The sequence below is a fragment of the Protopterus annectens genome, chromosome 4.part1, assembly GCF_019279795.1.
Source record: "Protopterus annectens isolate FY-2018-M chromosome 4.part1, PAN1.0, whole genome shotgun sequence".
NCBI lineage: Eukaryota > Metazoa > Chordata > Ceratodontiformes > Protopteridae > Protopterus > Protopterus annectens.
Genome location: NC_056734.1, coordinates 308,125,008 through 308,152,507, shown reverse-complemented (window position 1 = coordinate 308,152,507; position 27,500 = coordinate 308,125,008). Strand labels below are relative to the sequence as shown.

At 37.5% G+C, this 27,500-nt stretch overlaps 1 protein-coding gene across 2 annotated transcripts in view; it reads right to left on the bottom strand.

The window, feature by feature from the left end:
* LOC122800842 (probable GPI-anchored adhesin-like protein PGA55) overlaps positions 1-27,500 on the bottom strand; it is an 813,969-nt gene that overhangs the window by 204,054 nt on the left and 582,415 nt on the right. For both annotated transcript variants that reach the window (XM_044070155.1, XM_044070156.1), the window contains one exon: positions 21,558-21,723. In XM_044070155.1, coding sequence (XP_043926090.1) covers positions 21,558-21,723 — 166 coding nt within the window. The remainder of the gene's footprint in view (positions 1-21,557; positions 21,724-27,500) is intronic.

The window sequence follows — 27,500 nt, the reverse complement described above, 5'->3', positions numbered from 1 at the left end:
GAAAAGTAATTTTTTTCTTAAATAATGTCATTGTATAATAGCAATGACCCACAGCTGGGTGTGTTTAATGCTAATTTACCCACGGTTCTCCCTTGTGACAAAACTACATCAACTGTGGGTAAATCTAAAAATTGCACACACCCAGCCATGGGTTATTGCTATATTAGTCTGTTCATAAATAAAGCCTGCTGTATAAGAAACAACATGTTTAAAAGTGAGCACCTGCTTTAAGACAGAATCTGCAAACAATACATGCTGATATTTCTTAATAGTCACTGCTTTCAGACAGGAGACATATGTATATCTGGCAACAAAAAAGTGGATCTCAAGCACAAAACTCAGAACTTTCTCTGTTGTCATATTTCCCATATGGACTTATTGTGCTTCCAGTAACTTCCTTAAAAGACTTATTAATAATTACCTGCAGTACTCTACCCCAGGACATCAGTCATTAACTTTTTAGGCCTACATCTGAAAAAATAGAGCAAAACTTCACAATCTAGCTGCTCTAATAAATTCCTTTCAGGGAGCACTTTAATGAGATGTGGAGACTGGTCACTTGTGACCCAGAGTGAATTTTTTATAGTTGCTGGTTTTCTGAACAATGAGGCATTACACTCATATTCTTGTATTCCTTAAGTTTTATGTGTAAATAAGTAATCCTAATTTTGTGGCAGGACCCTGCAAATAAAATAACTAAATGGCAGTTATTTGAATGTTGAACAAAATCTTGAAAATATTCATAAACTCCCTGACAAACAATTAAAAATAATTCATCAATATATGTAACAAACAAAGCATAGTGAAAAAAAAACAGAAAACTGTATATGTCTTGCTATTCTAAAAAACAAAAAACAAAACAAAAAAAAAACAAATAAATAAAATAAAGATATTGGCAAAATTTCTGGCATCAGTGGTAGATGGTCCGAATCACAGACATGCTGTTATTGTCTTCTTTTAAGCTATTTCTTGTTCCAATAGTTTAATGAAGTTATAGTGCTTAAGTGAAACCAACTGATCTAAGCAATACCATTAGACACCACAATAGCATTTTTTGGCAGAAACATTGCATTCTTTAAAGAGTCAGTAGTCTGTAACAAAGTATGCTTTTTAAATCAAACTGCGACTGCTAGTGTAACATCGCAGTAACATGTTTATAACATGCTTATACTGAAAAGGAGTGCTAGACTGTTGTTATAGCCTTAGTATTGCAAAGCTACTGTGCTGTGCTATAATGCTCTATGTATCTCTTTAGACTTTTTGCAGAAACGTATGCTTTTAAGAGTTGCTAGATTGAAACAAAATTTGCTTTCTATATTACACTGCTACTGCAACTCTAACATTGCAGTCATGTGTTTTACACTTAAAGGCAGTGATAGTCTATTGTTATAGCTTAAGCATTGAAAGTAACTGTTGCTCTTTTGCATCTCTTTGTCTTACTTGCTTACTAATATTTTGAGTTTAGTTTTTAGTTCCTCAGTTAACTGTGCTTATTTTAAGATAATCTAAATTGTTTTAGCTGCTATAACTAGTTAATGGAATGTTTATTATTATACCATGACCCCCCCAAAACGTGCACGCTGATTGGCCAGCGTGCACATTGTAAATCGAGTTATACTAATGGAAAAAGGTCTGGTCGCCCGGACTTTTTTCCATTAGTATAACTCTACTTTTAAAACACTGTCTCACTATGTTAAATGGGTTTAACATAGCGAGACAGCTTTAAAATAAGCAATGGAGATCTCCGTTGCTTATTTTAAAGCTGTCTCGCTATGCTAAACCCATTTAACATAGCGAGACAGGTTTTAAAAAAAAAGCAACAGAGAAAGCAAGATCTCCGTTGCTTTTTTACTGTTTCGCTATGTTAAATGGGTTTAACATAGGGAGACAGTTTTAAAATAAGCAACGGACATCTCCGTTGCTTATTTTAAAGCTGTCTCGCTATGTTAAACCCATTTAACATAGCAAAACACTAAAAAAAAAGCAACGGAGATCTTGCTTTCTCCGTTGCTTTTGCCCACAGCTCTGATGTACTGCGCAGGCGTGCAGTACATCAGAACTGCTGCGGATGCCAGACATCTGCGGAAGGGCAGTAAACAGGCATTATACTATGCCATTATTTAAGAAAAGTAATAGTTTATTTTCTTAAATAATGTCATGGTATAATAGCAATAACCCACTTCTGGGTGTTGGTAATGCTGTATTTACCCACGGTTGTCTTTGTTTGGTCCCCGAGGGCGAACCACGCCAACCGTGGGTAAATCCAGCATTACTCACACCCAGGTGTGGGTTATTGCTATATTCTTCATGAAGCATTAGGGAAAGTGCTCAAATGTTATGCTAGATTGTCTAAATGTTTTTGCCTCTTTATCTTCCTCCTGTAAGCCCAATAACTCTATTATCTTGTTCCTCCCTCCCTTCCTCTTAGCTATTCCCAACCATATCAATAAGCCAGCAATTCAGTGAACAGCTCAGAGCTACTGTATCCTATCAAAAATCCTTTCAAAATATCAAAGAGAAAATCTAATCTAAATCCTAAAATGGACACTAAGTATGCTGATACTTTAGTGAAATAACAAATTGAGATCTAATGTTCCTACACAATCTGTATTTGTACTTGTAATAATTGTAATATCAGTAAACTCTACCCATTGTGAGCACATTATCTTGAACACCAACCACCACTTTCTTGACTGTATTTTACCCCAACCCTCCTACCCCTGTCTCTTAATCTCATGCTCTTTATTACATCCCTGACATAATGCAAAGTACTATACAACTTTAGAACTCCTTATTTACTGTTTGTATTTCTTGTACAAAAACCCTGGCTTAACTATAATATTACTTCCTTCCCATTGAACTGTATACCACCCCTTGTAAAACTCAGCTAAGCCTGTTTGGTACACTTTACAATCTGGCTATAATACTCCCCTTGAAACTAGAGTAAGCTGAATGATATTTTTTCTGTGGTGCTATTCTTCATACCAGGTGTAGCCTGGCTCTGTTCACTCTCGCTGCACTCGGGCTCACTTCGCTCTCCTCCCACCCCATATAATTTCCTTTATACCTAACAGCAATTTCCTCCCACCCTCTAACTCATCCCCTTCCACTACCTTACAGAATACCTCCATAGTTCACTTAACCTACCTAACTTCTTCACTAAATATTTCTCTGTCACACTCCCATTCCAATATCCTACTACTCTCTTCTAATTATTCCCTCACACCCAACTTAATCACATTCATCTAACAATCACAGCACTACTATAGAACCTCTCTTCCTCCCCAGAGATGTCAGTCTCAATCACTTTTATCCTAATCCTACCCCCTCATTCTTCCTACTCATTATCACATCACTTGACACACTTTTAAGCCCTATCCAAAAATCCACCAAATACCCTCACTCAATTATCTCAGATAACCCTCAACAACTCATTGTCATTTCTCCATCCATCCTTTCACTCAGCATACCACTCCCTAAAATAAAAATCCCTCCAACTTTCTTGCATATAATTATAAGACAAACTACTTACACAACTACCCACTAAAAATAAAACCTCACTATTTCCCAAGTACCCTACTCCTAGAAGATGACATACATCCAAATCCCGGCCCTACCAATAACCCTACCATTCCAGTAAATACGACCCCTAAAACTTGCCTACCACCCATATCCAGTAAGCAAATTTCTTTCTATTCTATCAATACTTGTAGTATCCTAAATAAACTCAGCCAATTCCATGCATGGGTATCTCTCCAAATCCCAGACATTCTCTCCATAAATGAAACATGGCTTAAACCCCAAAATCTATACAAAAATATTCTCCCTCCTGGTTGCAACATTCTTCAGCAAGACTGCTTAAACAAAAAAGGTGGTGGTGTCGCCCTAATTTACTCAAACAACCTCACTCTCTCCCATCCTAAGCAACCAGTCCCCTCTTTTACCCCTGCTGAAATATTAGCAGTAAACCTTAAGCTCAACAACTATACTACCATCACAGTAATATCCATATATATATTCCACCATGGGATAATATTCCCTTATTGGAAAATATACTATCATACCTCTCCCAAAACATCCCTAATGAAACCATCCTTCTTGGGGATATAAACATTAATTGGCTGCACCTAAATAACCCTGACTGTCCACAACATATAAATCTCTATGGATTTACATAACTTATCACTAAACCTACCCATACTAATAACTCTCACTCTTCTAGCTTGCTGGTAGATTGGATATGTGTTTCTAAACCCAATAAATACCATAATCCAGAAAAACTATCAGACTCCCTGAGTGATCATTCACCTATAAAAGGGCTCTGATATGTTACCCATGTACCTAAACCTCACTGCCTCATCACCTGCCATAAACTTTCTAACCTTAAGCCTGACACATTTAGAACCCTACTCTCTCAAGTTAACTGTAACTTCCTTAGACAGACCCTATTAGATGATGCTGTAAATGCCTTCAACTCAACGTTTCTTGCCATCTTAAACTCACTAGCTCCACTCAGAAAAGTTTGGGTAAAAGCAAACATTTCACCCTGTTTGTCCAGAATCACCTGCACCCTTATGAAAGCCAGAGATAGAGCTTGGAAGATTTGGGCACAATCCAAACTTCAGGCTGACTTACAAAAGTACAAAAAACTGAAAAATCAAACAAAAATGTATCAACATTGACAAAAAAGAATTCTATTATAATCCCCCCAAAACAATTAAATTTGATCCAAAAAAATTTTGGAATGCTATAAACCAGATATTACATCCTGGTAACCCAACTTCACCAAACCCATGTATTGACTGGACACCTAAAGAGACTGCAAACTCCTTCAACACCTGTTTCATCGAGCCAGTTTCCAAACTGTTTAACGTTAACCTTAACCCCTCTAACAAAAATTCCAACCTCCCTGTACCTCTCTCAATAACTAACTCAGTGAATTCCTTCTCTCTCATACCTGTTTCCACAAACTACATCAAAACTCTACTCTCAAAACTCAAACCATGCTCTGTATCTGCAGACAATATCCCTTCTTATTTCCTCCAGATTGCCGCACAATCCCTTGCTATACCTGTATCTATCCTTATAAATCTATCCTTATAAATCACTCTTTCTCTGAGTCCAAAGTATCATCTATCTGGAAACAGTTCTATACTCTTCTTATTCATAAAAGAGGTAACTCCACTGAAATCTCTAACTTCAGACCTATTGCCAGTATCTACACTCTCTCTAAAGTCCTTGAGAAATGTGTACACAAACAAGTTATGCTTCATCTCTCACATGAAAATCTATTCACTCCTACTCAACAGGGTTTTTGCCCCAAGCATACTACATCCACTGCACTACTATCCTTTCTCAACACTATTTTTTTAGCCATAGACAATCATGAACTAAAATCCTGCTTATTCCTTGACCTCTCAAAGGGTTTTAACACTGTCTCTCACTCTCTCCTACTTAGCAAACTTACAGTTCTTAATGTCTACCCAGCTACAGCAGCATATTTCTCTAGCTATCTCACTGACAGGCAGCAGTCAGTGAGATGGGACCTGGCACTATCTATTGCCCTCTCGGTAAGAACAGGTGTCCTCCAGGGATCCATTCTTGGTCCTCTACTATTGAATATTTTCACTAACACACTTTACTCCTCTTTGTACTCAATCTACCATTGTCCAATATGCTGTTGACTCAACTGTCATCACCATTGCTGACTCACCCTCTGAACTACTATCAACTACCAAGACATCTTTCAACTCCGTAGAGACTTGGCTCACCAATAACCAGCTCATCCTCAACCCAAAGAAAACTAATTTGCTTCTCTTTCTTCCTACATCTGCCAACCACATCAAATCTTCCTTCTCCATAACATCCCTAAACAACACTCCTATAGAAGGTTCACATTAGCACAAAACTACTTGGAATTACCATAGATGATCAACTAAAATTTGACCTAAACATAAAAAATTGTATAAAAAAAAACACCAAAAGCTAGGACTCCTGTATAGGAATAATAACTTCCATACCGTTGAAGCTAGGATCTCTCTTACTCATGCCTGCCTATTACCTTGCTTAACTTACTGTTCCCAAATACACACTAATCTAAACTCTTCCCTACTCACCAAATTAGAAACTACCTATCACAAGATAGCTAGATTTGCTGCCCAACAAACTTATAAATATCACCACTTCCTCTCCCTAAAACACCTGAACTGGCTAAAACTACCTCACCTGCTCCTACAATCCCAGCTCCAAATCATACACTCCATATTATATCAGCCCAACTTCTGCCCTAGTCTATCCTCCCTTATCTCCCACTATACCCTTACCAGACACCCCCGAAGCACAACCAAAGACCTATTAAAAGTCTATAAACCAAAATCCAAACGAGGGTGCAACTTATATAGCTACCACCCCTCCAATGCTTGGAACAAACTCCCACTTGAAATAAGGAACCAAACTCTCCCCAAACAATTTAAATTAGCCACCAAAGAATATTTAAAAAAAAACTGGACCTGCCTACCTAGAAAGTACTGTCAGATTAAGTCATGATACTTAGCTTGAACTACTTCCTTTCTATTCCCTTAGTACTGTCAGATTAAGTCATGATACTTAGCTTGAACTACTTCCTTTCTATTCCCTTAGTACTGTCAGATTAAGTCATGATACTTAGCTTGAACTACTTCCTTTCTATTCCCTTAGTACTGTCAGATTAAGTCATGATACTTAGCTTGAACTACTTCCTTTCTATTCCCTTAGTACTGTCAGATTAAGTCATGATACTTAGCTTGAACTACTTCCTTTCTATTCCCTTAGTACTGTCAGATTAAGTCATGATACTTAGCTTGAACTACTTCCTTTCTATTCCCTTAGTACTGTCATATTAAGTCATGATACTTAGCTTGAACTACTTCCTTTCTATTCCCTTAGTACTGTCAGATTAAGTCATGATACTTAGCTTGAACTACTTCCTTTCTATTCCCTTAGTACTGTCAGATTAAGTCATGATACTTAGCTTGAACTACTTCCTTTCTATTCCTTAGTACTGTCAGATTAAGTCATGATACTTAGCTTGAACTACTTCCTTTCTATTCCCTTAGTACTGTCATATTAAGTCATGATACTTAGCTTGAACTACTTCCTTTCTATTCCCTTAGTACTGTCAGATTAAGTCATGATACTTAGCTTGAACTACTTCCTTTCTATTCCCTTAGTACTGTCAGATTAAGTCATGATACTTAGCTTGAACTACTTCCTTTCTATTCCCTTAGTACTGTCAGATTAAGTCATGATACTTAGCTTGAACTACTTACTTTCCATTCCCTTCAATGTTTCTTCCTAAGCTTATGCTATACACTGCCTGCCAAACCTTAGGTTAATAAAAGTTACTAAACTAAAACTTGTTACTTTCTATACCTAAGTGTTATCATCCTAAGTTAACAATATTACATAATTTTCAATGGCAACTGTACTAAATTTGATTTTGTAACTTCTTGCATATCTCTATTGTAATGTTATTATTATTATTATGTACTATCTGGAGGTTTGCTCCCCAGGCCTCCAATTCAAACCAGCTTGAGCTAAGTCGGGCACTCCTGGACAACTGTAAAATAAAATAAAATAAATAAAAATAAATAAATAAATGTTTATGCTGATCTTTCTCAATTAATATATGGAGCCACACCTCAGAGCTTCTGAGACCAGCCTGTTGCAATTTGACTTCTTAGTCATGTTCCAAATCAAACAAAAAATAAAGATGGTCACCAAGTAATACACCAAAACTGGGTGATTGATTTTATTGCCAAAGTTTACTCGAAAAGCACAACATCCTGGCAAGTACTATGTTCTGCTTTGCTGAAGTTTAAAAGTCTTGATACATACTTCTTTCAGGGTCTTCTAATAAATGCAGCACCAATATATGGTATGCACAATTTTAGTGTAGAAAACATTCATATCCAAAGTAATGGTAAAAAATCCAAACTATCAAATATTTTATTGTGAAATTAGAAAAAGTATGATTTCAAAAATGCATCAATAAGCTTCTCAAATTTCCTTCCATGACACCACTTAGAAAGCATATGGAAAACAATGAGAGATTGTACATGAACCTGCAAGTCTTGGGTAAACCATAAAACAATGGTAGCCTGGGATTTACTGGATGCAACTTTTGAAACTATTATTCTGACAGAATATTTAGCTCCAAACTCCTTTTGAATAATGACAAGCATTCCTCCTTGAACAGCTAGCATTGCCATATGGGCTCCCCAGGCATAATCTGATGCATCCATTGTCAGTATCTGTCTGGCTGTGGGTAAGCTGAATGGCAGACCCTTTTTGTGGTGACAGGCTTCTGCCCACCATCAAAACTCCTGTTATAGACAGGGAATGAGTGAAATTACTGTTTCCAGGCTGTGGCAATGCTGAGTCCAAACACTTTTTAGGTAACATTGTAGTTTCCTCATATGCAGTTTGGCATATGGAATTAGTACAATGCAAGATGCCATGAAACCCAAGGCCTGCAGGATTTTCCTTGCAGATAAGTGGGTTTGTGTTGCCAATTTCCTGTTGTAAGTAGTCAGATGCTTTTGTTTGTCTGGTGTGAGATAAGCCATCTGGGCAGTTGTATTTAAGCTTGCGCCCAGGAATATTATCTCTTGAGAGGCCACTAGGTTTGATTTCTTTTCATTTACTGTGTACCCTCGGCCAATTAGTAATCTTTTTATACATGCCAGATACTGTAGAATAATGTCTTTGTTCTCTGCTTGAATTAGACAGTCATCCAAGTAGGGATATATTTGAATTCCTTTTTGTCTGCAAAACGCTATTACTGGTGCCAGGCATTTTGTGAAGACCCTGGGCACAGTAGATAAGCCAAAGGGCAGTGCAGAGAATTGGTAATGCATTGAGCCAGCTATGAATCTGAGGTATCTTCTGCAAGATTGTCTGATAGGGACATGCAGGTATGCCTCTTTTAGGTCCAAGGTTATGAGCCAAGCCTTCTTGCCCAGCATAGGCAGTAACTGCTGTAGAGTCAAAATCTTGAATTTTGGAACTTCTAGAATCGTATTTAAAATTGACAGGTCCAGTATTGGTCTCCAGGTTTTGTCCTTCCTGGGTGCTAGAAAAAGTCTGGAGTAAAATCCTTGCCCCTGCTCTTGTTGTGGTACTTGCTGAATGGCCCTCATGTCCATGAGGGCTGTAATTTGTTTTTGTGCCTCTGCCCATTGATTGTGTGGTAGGTCTGGCATACCTTTTGACCTTGGTAAGGTGTGAAAATGGAACCTGTAGCCTTGGGACACTATGTTCAGGACCCATTTGTCTTGGGTAATCATTTGCCAATTTGATGAAAAAAGTGCTAGTTTTCCCCCTAAGGGGACTGCCCAAAGAAAAGTGCTTGGATCTGGGAGAGGGAAAGTCATTGGGACTGTTTCCTGTAAGGTTGTGATTTGTCTTCTCCGCTTTTGGAGGTAGGAGCACCCCATTGTTTAGGCCTGTATGAGCCTTGGGGCTGAGATCTGCCTCTGGGACGCCTGTCTCTGCCTCTTTGTGGTCTGTCTGACACTGGAAAGGACAAAATTTTTATTGGGCCAGTTCCTGCTAAACCTGGGTGGCTGGACCTGTAAGAAATCCTTGACTGTCTGCATGGATTTTGCTTTATCCTCCATTTTTTTCAACACCTCTTCTGCTTTAGTACCAAACAAAGTGCCATGCTGTAATGGTACATCTAATAATTTTGCTTTAACATGATCAGGCAGATTCTGTTCCTTTAACCAAGCATGCCTTCTAATTACAGAGCCTGTAACAGCGGCCCTGCAAGAGGCCTCCAGTGAATCATAACCACATTGCAAACTATGCTTTCCCACTTGCTCAGCTGCATGCAATAACTCCTGCAATTCTTTGTTCTCTGAACTTTCAGTATTTGTCAACAGTTTCTGTTTAAGCAGTGACATTAAATATTGCTGATATTTAAGCATATGAAATTGACAATTTAAAGCCCTTACAGACAGTGTAGCAGAAGTGTAGACTTTTTCCCCCATCTGTCTAGAGCCCTAGAATCCCTATCAGAGGGGACAGGGTTTTTTGCAGTGGAAGCTTTAACCTCTTTGGGACCCTGAGATATAGTTTCTGGGTCAGCAGCGAGGTTTTTATATAGGAATTTATGAGAATCTGGGACCCTGGAGTACCTGTCTGGCTTAGCAGGTGCAGGGGGTAAAGAGTCAGGGGACAGGCCGGACTCTGTAAATACATCATCTACAATATCCAGGACAGGTGGAATAGCAAGGGGTCTGTGCTGAGGAAGTAGCAGATGGTCTCTGAGCCTTTTCTTAGATTCAGAATAATCCTGGCTCTCCCAGTGGAAATGCTCCCTCATGGTATATAGGGTTTCCCCAAAAGAATAATCCTCAGGAGGAGAGGCCGAAGGAATGGGTTCTTCAGCATCAGAATCCTCATAGGGAAGCATGGAGTAATCCTGTTCAGAAGAGGAATCAGAGGAAATAGAAACCTGATCAGAAGAATCATACTCAGTCTCTTGCCTAGGCCTCTTATCAGCAGGGGGATGGGAACCCCTGATCAAACTAATTAGGTCTTTGGCCATTTTGAGCATCTGTTTTTTAGGCATGGAAGTCTGAGAAGGAGAATGCTGTACTTGTTTCTTTGTCTTTAGAGCTACTTTAGTCTTTGTATTTGAAGCTGTAGATGGTTTAATATAAAGTTGTGTAGGTCTGAAGACACCCTCAGAAGCCGATGCCTGCTCAGCAGTTCCAGACCCATTTGAGGGATTGATTTCCAAGTGTCCAATAACTTGAGTTTCCAGAGGCCCAGTCTGCTCCACGTGGGAGTCGGAAGCGGCCTGTAGCTCTGAGGTAGCGGGTGCCAGCAGCTGCGAAAGTGCCTCACTGAGAACTGGCGACTGGCCTAACAGAGGCTTCGTCGTCAGTTTTGGACCTTGGATGCCTATCCTTGTCCTTGCGTTTTTTGTAAACTCCGGTTGTCAGCTGGTCCGACGGCATTATATAATTAAATCTTCGGCCAAAGTAATGAAATGCAAAATCGAACCGACGCTTGATAGTGCGTTGGTTAAATCTAGCACAAAACTGGCAGCTAGCAACGTTGTGTTCAGGGCCTAGGCAAGGAATACAGTAAGAGTGAAAATCCTTATGATGTATTTGCTTCCCACAAGAAATACAATTGTTAACGTTTTCTGACATTGGTCTGGAGCAAGAAAAAAGTTTCCCCAACGGGGTACTTAGCTTTAATGAAGACTTCGGTTCTGAAATTCAGATTTGAAAATCTCAGGAGTCGGCCAACTGGCACTTGTGAACTGCTTCTGCTTCGGGCACCGCGTGGCAAGAAAGACTGAAGAAAATGGTGTCGGCTGCATCTTTTATACCCCTGGCGCACTGACATCAGGGAAGAGGCGACAGCAACCGACGCCGGACTTAGACTTTGGAATTCTGTCCGACCGAGGGTCACCTGCCAGCAGGATAACCCAAGAGTAATGACTGCAACAGTGAAACACGATTAACATCTTCAAAATAATCCTTGACATTCACTGAATTCTCCAAACCTGTGTCTGGGGAAACCTTTTGCACATCTGAATTTCACTGGAATGACATTGTTATTATTGAAATGTATTGCTGGTGGAGTAATACATGGTGCAAACAAAAAAAAAAAAAAGAAGCATAACACATATGCTCACTCCCATCTTATTTCTACTCTTGTTTATGCCTCACCTATCTTCACCAATCTCAAGAAAAACAACCTAAACAAACTAACAACCTGCTACAATAACATTGCCCGCTTCGCTACAGGTAACACCTACAGAACTCATCACTGTGTTAACTTGAAGCAACTAGGCTGGCTAGAGTATCAGAACTATCTTGCAATCCACCAACTTACCATTGCCCACAAAATACTGTACCAACCAAACAACACCCCTATACTCTCTCAACTCATAATCCCCTATAATAATCTCAACTCTCTCCGCTCATCTAGTAAGCTATTGACTAGTTCCATAAAATCAAACAACACTGCTGGTGACTCCCTTTTTACCAATTCTGTAGGTTCAAAATGGAATTCGTTACCAAGCAACATAACAAAGATTACATCACTGCCTCTCTTCAAACAAAATATTAAACTCCACTTCCAAAATCACTGGCTCTGCTCCTGTAGCAAACCTGATTAACCTGATTCCCAATACTTCAACTTTACTTATAACTACCTCTTCTCTGACTTTACTTCTCCACTTGGCATTCTTCCCTTCCTCCCACACTGTCTTCTAATTCGCTTCCTTGCCTATTACTGTCCTAACTTCATACATTTTCATAATCTAATTCCCTTTTATTTTTTCCCCTTATTCTTTACACTCTTTTTCTTTACCTACTTTCCCTGTATCCATATCTTACATGTATCTCTGTTTTCTCTGTATAAAATTTAATATCTTTTTTCCCTAGACTGTATCTGTGAGGGGAAGTAATTAATTCATGCACCTTTAATTTTAAGACATATAGCTTCTTATTTTCTTGTAACTATGTATGATAGAAATTAACACTTGTAGTAACAATCTTAAATTGTTCAGTTTGTTATTATTGTTTTCATTAACATGCATACTGATATTATTTTTTTGTCTCTATGTACTTATTTTTGTGGAGCTTTTCTCCCCGGGCCTCTACTGAAAATGGAATTTTCTCCAGCTAGACTAGCCCAGTCAACAAATGTAAAATAAAATAAATAAATAAATAAATAAATAAACATAGTGCAAAAATTACCTGAGTTTGATTTTATAAAAAAAAAAATATACATATGCACAGAGGTAGCTTATCAATGCCTAGCCCTCAATGTCTTATTTGAGTACAGGATTTCATTATTCTTTCTGGAAAACATGGCCCCCAGGGTTGTTAGCCTAGTAACAATCTATGAATCTATGAATCTATATCCGTCAAAACCTCCCATAGCTGAGGTTTAACTATTAACAAAAATGTAAGTTCCTGTCTTAATGCAAAATTCACAACTTGATTGCAAATGTTCTTGTATTGGTTCTGCTACTGCTGACAAGTAATTGGCTGTTTGCCTCTGAGAAACATTCACCATGCTCTCAAATATCCTTCTGCTGAGTGTCCCTCATTGTATGAGTTGTCTGCAATCTACAAAGGACTTCCAGAATATAGTACCGAAGGAAATAATTGTGTGGAATTATCTGCTGCCACATACAATGTCACTGTATACAAAAGGACAAAAGCAAATGGTGTGTTGTGTGACTGGTTCCTGCTAATTTTAATTTAAATTGGCTTAGCAACACCATATATATGTGAGTTTATCCCATCTTAATATTTGTGTTTTAAAACAAAAAGTGTGATTTTCTGTATCATTTACACATATTATGAGATATTGTAGATCATGCTACATCTGTATGATCTCTGGCACTAGTGATAAATGCTCCCTCTCACTCTTAACTAATATATGGAGCCATTCTTTAGAGCATCTGATACCAGTGTGTTGCCATCTGCCATCTACACCTTGTTACAAGTGCAACAAACGTTGCAGATGGCTACTTAGTAATATTCAAATATGGAACAATCGTATGACCAAATTTTGCTCCAAAAACAATAGATCATAGATTAGAACCATGACTGGAGCTATTTTCTAAAATCCAGTCAGTGTCTAAAAGGAAGTGTATTCTGTTACGGAATACTCAACCTGAAATTTGTAGAACTTAGAAGAAAGGATAACTGCTGTATTAGTTCATTTAGTTCTGGAATCATAATGTTAAATGGCAATGAATGGCTTGAGACCTTACAATTTAGTTCAACTATTTCCTGATTTTTATAGAATACCATTATTCTGCCTCATTTTTCATTGTCATATACATTGGTATTTTGTTAAAGTGATTATTTTCCTTTTATCATTATACAAAAATAGCCATTCACTATATCCTTATTTGATTCCAAGTGCCACTACCCCTATCCCCAGGCCTACACATTACGATACCAGAAACCTTTTATCAAAACAGGTAAAGGTACACTAATATTTCCAAACCAGCATCATACATAAACAACACTAAAACTATCACCTAATCTAGTTCTTACTCTAACCCTAATTCAGAAACCCTCAGAAACACTCAAAAACAATCACATGCACAGCAATTAAACTGTCCCCTTACCTAGCCCTTATTCTAGTCATAACCAGGAAGACTGCACTGTCACAGGGCCTCACATACAGAAGAGCCAATCAGATTTGCTCTATTCTATCTTATATTATACATTGGTAGACTGGAGCACTGTTATGATGACACCTGTACAGGATGAGACAAAAATACTGTTGTCAGCACCTATGCAGCTTCTGATGATGATGATGATGATGATGATGATGGCAATACTGATGACAATAATGATGACAATGATGACGATGATGATGATGACAATGATGATGATGACGATGATGATGATGACTATGATGATGATGATGATGATGATGATGACAATGATGATGGTGATGATGATTACGATGTTAATGATGATGAGGATGATGCAGAGACACAGACCAGGTCACTATCATATAGTAAGTAGACACTGTTTGTTTTCTTCATTGGTGCCCCTCCACCCACTGGTCATGGTGAAGTTATGACCTTGACTACACTTCAGCAACCAACTGTAAAACTACCATGTTCACAACCTCCATGAGATGGCTCGTCTGTTAAGAAAGAACAAAAGCGCTTACTTCACTCCCTCATTACTTCATTTTTTGGTTTGGTCTCTTAGTTTGACTTGTGGATAATGTGAGTGGATTTACAATCTCCATAAGAGGGCTCCTCTCTGGCCAAGACCACCAGAAGTGCCCCCAATGGCTGCAGCAGCAGAGGAGCAGCCTGCCTTCAGTTTGGGTATTCCTACCACATGGCAGACTAGCACGGCTTCCTGAAGCTATCATTGGTCACAAGCAGCCCTAATATAAGAGCAGCTCTAGGCCCCAATCAACAGAGCCATCATCAAGCCTTTGTTGCTACCCATGATGTGGTGCATGGCTTCCATGGCAGTGTCACCTATCAATACCAGTGCCTTGTTAAAGACATGGAGTCCAGGAATGATGCCATGCTATGACTCACAAAGACTAAGGTGACACATGTTGCTGCCATATTCACCTCCATGTGAAGAACAGCAAACAGCTTGATTGCTGCCCACCAAGCAGTGTTATCTATGGAGGGTGCAGGTGTGTGCATGGGGTGGCCATAAGGGGAGACCATCATAGGGGACATAATCAGGATCTGCAGGGAGAGGCAGTATCTCATTCCTTCACTCCTTGTTGTTTTTGGTAACTAATGTCATCCACTGGGTCCCATTCCCATGGCAGCACAACTTCCCAGTCATAGGAGGACTGTAATCCCACTAAAAATATGTATCAAGTTGGACACAGATCATGGTCACCTAGTGGAACCCCTTTAAGTCATAGTCTTGTAGTTCCATCTCCTCTCAGTTACCACCTCATAATATTATCCCTTCCCTATCTCTGAAGGACATCATCAGTGACACAGTATAACCATTGTAACAAGATCACAAATTCCCACTTGTGTTGACATACCCCAGTCAAACAGGCTATAATGTCAGCTGCACTACTTTGTCTCTCTTCAACCATGCAAATGATAACCATGGTGCACCACTGCACTCTGCCTTCTGTGCAGCACATATGAAGATGTCTGATGCAAAGTTTTACTTGGTAAGGCATGTCTCACCACAGACTGACATTGATGGATGCTCTTTATATACCAACTCTTATGGGACAGATTCAGAGTTATGCTAATCAGATGGCTATCATGCTTGCTTCCTGATAATCATGGTATGTGGTTTGCAGCATTCTACAAACATCTTGCTCGCATATTGAAAATTAATCCAGGCAGTGGAAACTTGCCTTCAGCAGACTGAATATATGCTCATTGTTGTTCCCACTTTGCACAGAGGTGATGTTGTATCATTGAGTAAGTTCCTTATTAGTGTCAGCAACCATGGCTTTAATATGCATCCTGCATCAACTGGAACACAAAAGGAACATATTGGGGTGTCAGATGTGCACACACTACTTTTGGCTATGCATGGTTCCTACAGTATTTGCACTAAATAAATGGCTCTGTGGTGTTTCCTTATACATGAACTAGTGATATAGACTACTTGATTGCAATATGTGGGAACCATGGGCACTGTCAAGATGCTGTGCAAACACACTAATAATGAATCTCTGAATTTTGCATGGCACATGGGAACTGAAGGACTAGTATCCCTTTTTTCTGACATAACTGCTATCTACAGAAACTAGTTGGAGCTCTTATTGTCACTTGTGTGCAATCTGCAGCACATAGTACTTCAAGGAGATGGACAATATAATAATGAAACACACATTGTTGTGACTGTCTCCTCCAGTGTGATGAAGAAACTGATATGCTCATCCACATGTGGAAGCAACATATCAAGCAATCTGTTAAGTATTCTGCTGCTAAACATCTCTGATATAACCAGTGTATCTACTGTCTGTCAGTGGTAGGTCCCTGTAGCAAGTAATGTAAGATCTGCACATAGTTTACTTTGATTGGTATGAAGTCTATGCCTTTCTCACAGTTGTGCTTGTAGATGATACATGTCAACCAATGTCTCTACTCATCTGTTTACATAGAGATGGAATGTTAGCTAATGGCCGGTTAGCTGGTGGAATGTAATCCATTGCTGGTACTATTTTTGTTCATGCTACCTGCTGCCATACTGCACTACTTGGAATGAGGTAGTGGTGCTTATAGTCATCGAGTGCTGGATAATGAATGCTGCTGCCTATGAACATATTTGCTGTTGCAGCTCAGAAAGTTTCCATGTGCAGTTTGCTCCCATAATGATGCATAACATCCTGTGATCCATGTGCATTATAAGAAAGAATCATGGCTTAATTTCAGAGGTGCATATTTGCATCTCATTATACATTCATACTGTGTGCCTTTATTTGTATCAAAAGATGGAGCAATGTAGTGGTATACTCAGCCTCAAGTAATCCACAACAATGTCCAATATAAAGCAAAACTCATGATGAGAAACACCACAACAAATAAAAGTTTAACATGAAAAACAAATATTTTAACATGCAAAGCTTTCAGGTATAGCTGTTCCTCAGTGAAAACTCAACAATCATCTCACCCATTTACATTTAAGTGCTTCTAATGAAAATCATATGACACAACCTACCAATAAAATCACATACATAATTAATTAATAATCACCCTGTATGTAGTAAACAAAAAATCACTGTTAAAAACACAATACTTTAAAAGTTTTTCACAAAATACATTTATATAAAAGTCTTTTCACAAAATACATTTATAAAGTGCATACAAAAGTACTATCTATAGTGCATTTGCTTTTTAACCTAAAATGTTTTTATATTAACTGCAATATTAATGCCTGGATGTCTATTTCCACATAATCATATTATCCACTCATACTCTCTCACTTCCAAGATATCCTTAATATTACCCCATTTTAAGATTTTTCTTAACTACATCCGTAACCCTAAACTTAAAATCATGACTCACATCGTATTCCAAAATATGTTTAGCTAATGCATTTGTGGAAACATTCATACGAATCTCAGATCAATGCTCGATAATGCAATCTTTTAACCTGCAGTTACACTTCCATAAATAAAATGCAGTACATTTAGTGCAAGTTGCAAGGTATATAATGTTCATAGTATCAGATGTTGCAAAACAACAGAATACAAAATCTTTCAATGTTTCTGGATGTACAAAAATGCTACCATTAATAAAAATATGTTTGCAACAATTACAATTATAACATGGGAAAGTGCCTCGCTTCACATTTATGATACCTTCATTAGTGCGTGAGTGTGAGACTGTCTCATCTCTTTATAATACAACCTCTGTTTACAAGTACTATAGGCAGAACTCAGTTTATCTGGAATCAAGTGTTCCAGACCAGGTATTGCTTTCAAGATACGTCAGTTTTTAGATATTACTTTTCTAACTTCTGATATTCTGTTACTGAAGGTAGTTGCATACCTTATTTTTCCTGTCTTAGATCTACTCTATCTATAGCCTCCAGCTCTGACTTTCTTTTACAAAAAAAAATGGTCTTGCTGTACCTTCTCTACCCCTTATTGTTTCTTCTATAATTTTATGTAATCCATCTTCATTATACTCCCTTTCTTTAAACTCTTGAACTAGTTCTAACATTTGCTCTTTACATCTCTGTTCATCTGTATTAAGCCTGCTAACCCTTAGCATTTTACTTTTAACTATTCCGTTAAAAATATGAGATGCATAAATACTACCTTTATGTGTATACTGATTAGTATGGCCATTTTTCTTATATACACTTGTAGTTAATCCCTCAACTCCCTTCTCAATTTTAACATCTAGGAACTCTATGGATTTCTGAGAAAAAGTCAGCTTAAACATCATTTGACATTGCAATTGGATCTTTTTAAATGCAAAAACTTTCTTTCCAACATGCCAACACTACTAAAAAAAATATAGCCTGTGCAATGTCTCCCAAATTGTTCACAACAGATTCACCTGAGTAGGCAAGGAGAGGATTAGTATGGACAGCATGCATCTTATTTGGAGCTTGGTATTGTGCCACATAGGCTAAGAATCCTTTAAATGCCTGCCTGCGCCAACACAATATTAATGTTATTAATCTATCGGATATAGATCTGGGACCTGATGAGATTTCTGTATTGAAGACAGGTCTGCAGTTCATACCTTCCAACACAGATACGTTTGTCGAAGCCTTAACAGGTTTAAAATTGTTTACGAGAGGTATAAATTTAAAATTATTTTTTAATGATACTACAGGTTTAGTTAGTAAGAGCTGTAAAGAAAAGTATAGTACATTTATACCCTATAGGTTTCCAATTGTATCAGCAATTGAAAATACATGTGAAAAAGAATTGTGCCAGATTTATGATAAAAATTTGAAAAAGAAATACTATAATCTAATGGTTAGTGAGTATGAGGCATTGAATAAACCACAGGCTGATGCAGACAACGTTTTTAAAAAAGCTGACAAACGTGCAGTAATTGTAGTAATGAATTTGAGAGACTATATTAAATGTATGAATGATTTTCTTTCCAAAGAGTCTACTTTTCTGACAATTGATATGTCAGATGTTAAGAAGTGTGTTACTGCTGTAAATATGGTCTTTTATGATTTACAACTTAATGAAGATATATCTGTCGATCTATTTAACTATTTTACAGTGCCCTGCCACCCCCATTATGTATGGACTGCCTAAAGCTTATAAAAGATTAGCACACCCTCAAATGAGACCTATTTTCTCTGAAAAGGAGTGGGTAACAGAACCCATCTCTCCTTATCTGCAGTCTGTATTGGGTAGTTACATGCGTAAGGTAAGAGTTATATTAAGAACACAAAAGATTTTTTAGTGAAATTTTATGACTGGTATGATTTACATAGCAAAAGAGAGTTTTTGCTAGTAACCTAGGATATAAACTCCATTTTCATAGTTATTCCCAATGACTATGGATTAGAAGCAATAAAGGGTTTCTTACGCCATGATACAGACATGAGCAATAGAAATGTTGAGAACATTTGTCAGCTGTTAGATGCAGTACTTAGTAACAACATTTTTATTTTTGATAATCAGCTATATTTTCATAAGATGTGCGTAGCAATGGGAACTTAATAGCTAACTGCTATGCCAATTTAGTACGTAATGGGAGAAAGAAGTGATATATAATGGTTCTGTAGAATATAAAGATAAGGTTCTTTTTTACGTTTCTTTCATTGATGGCATGTTTTTAATTTGGGAAGGCAGTGAGCATCTGTTAAATAGCTTTGTAAACTATTTGAATGGGTCTACTGACTTTTTGAAGTTTAAGCTGACTTTATCTCAGAACTCAATAGAGTTCCTGGATGTTAAAATAGAGAAGGGTGTTGAAGGATTAACTACAAATGTTTGTAAGAAAAATGGACATACTAATCAATATACACGTAAAAGGTAACATGTTCACACCTTATATTTTTAATGGAATAGTTAAAAGTCAAATATTAAAGGTTAGTAGGCTTAATACAGATGAACAGAGATGTAAAGAGCAAATGTTAGGACTAGTTCAAGAGTTTAAAGAAAAGGGGTATAGTGAAGATGTTGTTCTTCTTTCGGCTTTTCCCGGTTAGGGGTCGCTAATGATTGGCAGAAGATTTCTACAGTGCCAAGGTGCCAGTCCAATGCCCAACCTTCAACGAAGGTACACCCATTCACGCATGTCTTTTGAACGCCACTCGACTGTGCAGAGGATATACAGACTCCATACAGAAGGCGCTCCAGCCGAGAATCGAATGGGAGAACCTCTTGCTGTAAGGTGACAATGCTACCGCTGCACCACCGCGGCTTTTATTACTAAAACTATGAGTGAATTGATAATGGATAGAGAAGGTGCAGCAAGATCATTTTTTCAGTAAAAGAAAGTCAGAGCTGGGGGCCATAAATAGAGTAGATCTAAGTCAAGTAAAAATAAGGTATGAAACTACCTTCAGTAACAGAACATCAGGAGTTAGAAAAGTAATATCTATATCCACAATGGCAATCACTCCCCAGTAAATATCAGACGTAATATCAGATAAAAGGGGTTCTATTTATTCATTTAATTATTTATTTATTTATTTTCATTACATGTATCACACCAGATTGTCTTGTAGCCAACTTCTGGATACTTTGAAAATCTGACTGCCAGATGATCTATGCGCTTTCCTTGTTTTTACCTGTAGAAAACATAACTATACTGTCAGCATAAATCAATAATTTAGACTGCAAAAGTAAATGATCTAAGAGAGAAGCTGAATGAGCCTCCTCTCCTATCTTCTCTTCTGTCTCAGTAAGAAGAAATTCTTAATCAGAGTTGTGTACAACAACTACATTGTCATTAAAGATAAGGCAAAAGCCCTTGAACAGAAACTTAAAGGAAACCTTTTTCTTACATTTTGGTAATGGGAAGCTGCTTAGATGGAGCTTTCTAAAACAACCTCTTCCTGAAAGCTAAGACCAGATCCTAAACTCACACTTATTTAGACTTTTTAAGATAGTATGACATTGTTATTATAGGTCGTGTCAAATATATTGGTCTGGTCTGTGCACAACTCTATTACAACTCCTGAATTATAGTCCGTTCCTTAAAACCATTTCTGTAAAACATTTTTAGCTAGTTAAGTTTAATGATATTCCCAGAATCCATGTTAAAAAATATATATATATATATATATATATATATATATATATATATATATATATATATATATATATCTCAAAATGCATATATATTTTGTACCTCATAATTTCAGTTTCTTAATTATTGTTGCCCTTCCCATAATCACATACTATTTATTTTACCCAAGTAAAAATGAAGTATATCTAAATATTACTATGATTAAAAACAGAAATGTTTATCTTCAAACAATTATAGGGCATTATTAATAAAAACACATGCAGAGTGACGTTATTCATCAGTATTTACATGCATGTTCTTGCACACATTATGTATACTAACATCTTACCTGCAGAAAACTCCAGATTTATTATGTATGCATGTGGCTTCATTCAAGCAGTAGCTGTTTGCACATGGACTTACACAATGGAATCCATCTGTTTCGTATTTAAGATTATAACCATTAAACTCATATGCAGAACAATTGTAGTATTCTGCCAGTTGGTCAGATGTCACTGGAAAGCACAGAAGGGACAGTTACTAAAGGCCTTTTCCTCTCTAAAAGCACCAATATAACTTAGTTATAATGATCACAATTAAATTCATGCAGTACTTGGTCAGGTCTTTTACATCAGGGTCGCTGCTGAACAGAAAATGCTGTTAATTTTTGTTTACTTTAATACCTTCCTTAAAGAATGAATTTATGTCATATTTTGCAGAAATACAGCAGCCAAACACTGATCACAATACTTTAAAATGTGGCCTAAGCAATTACCAACTTAATTTGAAAGAAATCTAAAAAAAGGTATTTATAAAATGAGTAATCTGATTCATAAGGTGGAAATGTCCATTAAGGACATGCTTTAGTTCTATTTGTAAAGCTGAAAATAGACTGAAGTATGACTGAACATACATTGCCAAAAGTACATTTTCCAAAATGAGATTTCTCAAAATACAATATGTTTAACTAATTGCATGCCGACTTGCTGGCTATTTACATTTCATCCACAGCTGCATTTTTTATTTCTAACCTACCTTAAGAGAAGTTAACAGTTCACAGAAGTCAAGTAGCTCAGACCACTAACTTACTAATTAAGAGAAAATGTATGGTGCAACTGCTGTTCACATGTCTAACATTAAATGCAGGGGAGGGGCATAACAGAATCAATATGTACAGTATATATCTGGAGGTTATTATCAAACCCTTGGCAGCCTACACCATGTCCTATGTAATAGACACACTGAACTTTCCACATTAACACCATTGGAGAAACCCTTTTGGTAACCACTGACATAGAGGTCCCTTATACAGTGGTAAACCACCACAACTGCATAAGGGTAGGAGCCTTACAAGGGGAACTAGAACTTACCATCAAATTCTTGCAAGTGCTCTTGAGAGCAGCTACTTCAGGTTGAGTTGCCAACTAACTGTACAAACAGACTACAGGCATTGCCATGGGGCAGCCATGTTACACAGTCTAGCAAATGTAGCCCTATGAAAATGGCAAGAGCAAATATCTATAATTTGAAATATTGAAGCTACATAGCATGTTATCTGAGTTTTATAGATGTTTTTTTTTTATCTTATGGAATCACAATGAGGAGAAGCTCAAGGAACCCTACAGATAGATAGGCAGCTCCACGAGTTTCCTTAAATTTACAACCAGCCACAGTAGGGAAAAGATAAACTTTCTGAATCTAACCAACCAGAAAACAGGTTTGGGGATCCACTATCTAAAAATGTTTTCAGAAAAACAACTAGGGTCACTATGCTATTTCATGCCACCAGCATGCACCACCGTGCAACTAAAATAAATCTGATCTGATCAAATTACAGGGAATGCAGGTGGCCAGAGTGTCAAAGGCAAGGGGCTTACAAGTAGAGAATACACCGCAATATCCTTCAACCCATCACTGCCTTAATGCAATCATACAGATGGTCTTTTTCAACTGCCCAAAGGATTACACTGTGGATTTGGGAACTTTTATACACTTATCCCAAAAATGAAACCTGTAAATGCAGCATGGCTATTACCTTCACCTAGGACTATCTCGAAATCAAGAAGATCATGCAGGGCAACTGGATAATCATAGAGGACAATAAACAGATTTGCAAACTACTGGAAACAGGGTTTATTTTCCTGTTTAAAAAAGGAAAAAGTGTCAGAGACTAGCTGGAATTAAAGGAAAAGTAAGAGGATGCAAATACCAAAGACACTTATGAGTGTAAAACACCAACCTGAATGTATTGTAAATATATGACTAACTCAGACCACTTTTCCTGTTTTAGCACAGGAAAAAGTGCTTTAACTAACAGAAGTCTGACATTAACACTGAGATGCTTGTGTATTGAGCTAAATTGATGAAATATCCTGCCTTCTATATAGGAAAGGTGGTTATCAAACCAAAATGCTGCATTATCCAGCACCTGTGGGACAAAAAGCACTATGTCTCCAAAAATGCATTAGTTAAATACATCCTTGCAAAAGGTGTACACAACTTTTTTAAGTTTTATACTTTGGATCAGGTCAGCAGGGTACAACTTGATGGGAGTAAAAATACCCTATTTGAAAAAAAAAATTAGGATGGCAGCTCCACCTAAATGTCTGTAACAAAACTTGAACTTAACAGCAGTTGCTCTGTAGAAAGTTTCTTGCAATTAAAGAGCCTGAAACGTAAACTTTTCTACCAATGAAACAAATTATTTTCACCACAAAGGACAGGGCTCCACTGGATCATCTTACCACCCATTCACTTCTCCCTGGACCCAGTCCCACCACTCTACCCCATCACAGCCAAATGAAAGATACTGCACCAGAGCATAAATCATCATGCTCCCCATGGGGCCCTTATTTACACTGGACCCTGGTTTATTCTCGGCATTCTGCTCCGGAGAAGATGAGCAGCTTCAGCTTGGGCTCAGAAGACAGACTGCAAGTAAGAGATCACACTACTATAACAGGACCCAGGACCAAGGATTATGCTTGCATGTAACTGGCATACCCTGAGAGGACACAGGATTATAGCTGGGACATCAGCTCTGAACATTCTACTGGATTGTCACTTTGTTTTTCTGAAAGATTCTGGATGTTTTATTTGGTCTTATATATCTATTTTATTTTATATGATGTATTGGTGCCACTGCATTTTACTACTTATCCATTTGGGGCCAACATATGATTTCAACATGTTTCTCAAGTGTTTCAATAATATTTTCTTTAAAATTATCTCAGTTTCTCATAGGCTTGAAAAATCTTATGTTTCACAAGTTTTTGCAGTCTTTTAACTTAGTTTCTACAAATTGTTTCTTACTGAATTGCTTGTATTTTTTGGAAACATTTCATTCAAGGATGTGAGGAAATGTGAAAGCTCTCCCTCATGCAAAAACTCTGTTCCACCAGAGCTAGCAACAAAAAGATCTTGTCAATACTTTTTAGATATGAGCTGCCCCACAAAAAAATACTATGTGACCACTGATTAATGTTTCTTTTTTCCACTGATTACTTATTGTATTTTTTTTAAATATCATATGTCAGACTTCTGGTCTCCTGTTTTTCTTTTCTTGAATTTCAATGTTTTATTGAGGATTTATAAAACTAAAGTGCTGCTGTCCTCTTTATACCATTGGTTAGTCTTTTTGCTAAATGATTTATTTATATTTTTATTGACTGGCATTTGATTACAGAGAAAGCCGACTGGATAGGTGCCCATTTTTACCCGAGACCCAGGGAGAAAAGCTCCAAAGTATTACAAAAAATATTTTAAGAACAATAATTTTGCAATCTTCAAAAATAATACAATAAAAACAGTAAATCTACAATTTAAACAATTATACCAAATTAGACATAATGTGAAAACATTGCTTAAGAATGAATACAACTTATATGGCAATAATTTATAGAAATTAAACGTAAGTTAGTATAATACAAATAGTAACTGCAAAATGAAGTATGAAAAATAAAGGATTATAACATATGTAGACAAACACTGAGATTCAGTAAACTCTGTGTAGCCTTTGCGTGAAGCCTATACAGAATTTACTTGTGTGCACAGTGATGCATGGTAAGCAGCAGTGTAATTACATATTCATGCCATGCACTACATTTAAATGTAAATAAGTGAGGTTTCGTAGATGGCATCAGTTCTGCCAGGCAGGAAACTGAATAAAGCAATGAGGACAGCAGTCCTGTTTACATCAGAGCACAGTCAGTTACCGTATATTGCACAGAATGCCACAATGATCACCAAGGCTTAACATGTAAGTTTCCATAGCTCACAATCTCTTAGTGCAAAAAATATGAGTAAAGCCCAACATAATGGGGTGACAATGACCCAGAAATAGGAACAGATTTTACATATTTGCACGTTAAACTTAGAAATGCAGTAGAATAATAGGGTTCATGTTAAGATACATTTTCTGAAGGATTTGAACTCTGAAACGCAAATGTATGTAATGATATAGTGACATCAATCCTGAGACCATCCTAGCAATATGGCAGAAATCCATACATTTTATAAGGAATAGACCAAGAAAACTATGAAGAAAAAGTCTGGACATACTGCAAAAATTGTAGAATCCAATTCCTGGCATTCTGTACTGATGTTGTGCAAATGATCTTTAAGGGTACATGGACTGCCATGTAAAATAAGTACTCATGGGAAGTGTATGCATTGAATAGGGGCAGATGAACTGTAGGAAGATCACAGGAAAAAAGAACAGGTGAAACAACCTAATGTACATCAGATGAGGGCATGTCAATGAAATACAGCTGTAGCAGCAACACCAATCACATATCAATATGGTACAGTACGGACTGCACAGTGAAAAAGGTGACATAACAATGGGGAAGATGTCCGTGTGAGATAAGCATCTTTACATGAAAAATGCAGAGGACATCTATCAGGGATGTTATATACAAATGGGACAGGGTGCATATTGGGAAACTGTGCAAAATGATTTGCCTGAATATGAGTGAATTCTCAGCAGAGACCTCCAGCAAGTGGAACACAGGTAAAGGTTCATGGACAACATTAAAAGAAGCATGCACAATCATGGTCAGTATCAGAGTAATACCACCAGTAATCCCATGTCTCTGACATAACATATGTATTTAGAGAGATCAGAGATGGCTCTGCATGAACATACTTGTACAACTGTTATCACACGTCTGCACTCTATGAAGGTAATTACGTACACCACCCTGATACTGTAACATCTGCTAGAGGTATTAGTAGGGACCCTAATATCTGTATGTGACACTATGATTAATACAGGCTAGTTGACTGATGTGCATGATATATATATATATATATATGGCACAATCCACATTGTCACAAATGTTACCCTGGCCATTAATGTTGTATGCCATTAATGTTATCAAACAGTTATGTATGTACTGTGTGCATCACCATAACAGGTATCACACATGCATCTATTGTAACAATGTGATGGGCTTTCCACACCATTAGACAGTAATGTTAATGCTGCAAAAAGAATACCTATGTATGGTCAATAAGATGTGTGACAGCTTATTGTGGCAAAAGTGGGGCACTTAAGTAACACATCAGGGGAAGATATGTAGTGGGGGTACATGAAGAAGGCTGCATTGTACTCACTTATTGGTATGAAGAAGATGGTGAACTATGGAGGTAATATGGCCTGTGATGTGGATGTCCTTCACATACTTAGTAGTTGTGTTACATACAAGGGATTGGTCAGCACTGTAACCGCATGCTGGTGTACATTCCACTTAGCATCTACTCAAGGACGCATGTCACATATCTATTGGTCTGATTATAGGTTGTGATGTCTACATTATACTTGAGTCATGTGTTTGTTTTCCTGATGTAAGAAATGCCCCCATACGTTTGTGTCATTGCAGGCACTGTCATGGCTCAGGCAGTAATCTTTGGTGTGTGTTGATACTGTCTGTAATATAGTAATATTACAGCTAGAGTCAATGATTGCCCACATTCTGCAGTACTTCAGACAGCTGTTTGGGCACAGGATGTGTATGCCATTTGTAATGTATGTGACTTAAATAATGGACTTGAAAGAGCCTAGCAGACAGCCCTGATGTACAGAGCTGATCATTGGACTTCAGATACAGTTCACTTCATGCATTTCAACATATTGTGATGCCATTTGTATGATACAGTGATCTCCCCACTTGGTGATATAGGTGTTTATGGCCACATCTGACAGTGCTGAGTGAAAACCTCAGTGTGGATTTGTGTCAAATGCCTTTGGCTTGTCAAGTTCAAAAGGATGATAGTGTTCTTATCATGCATA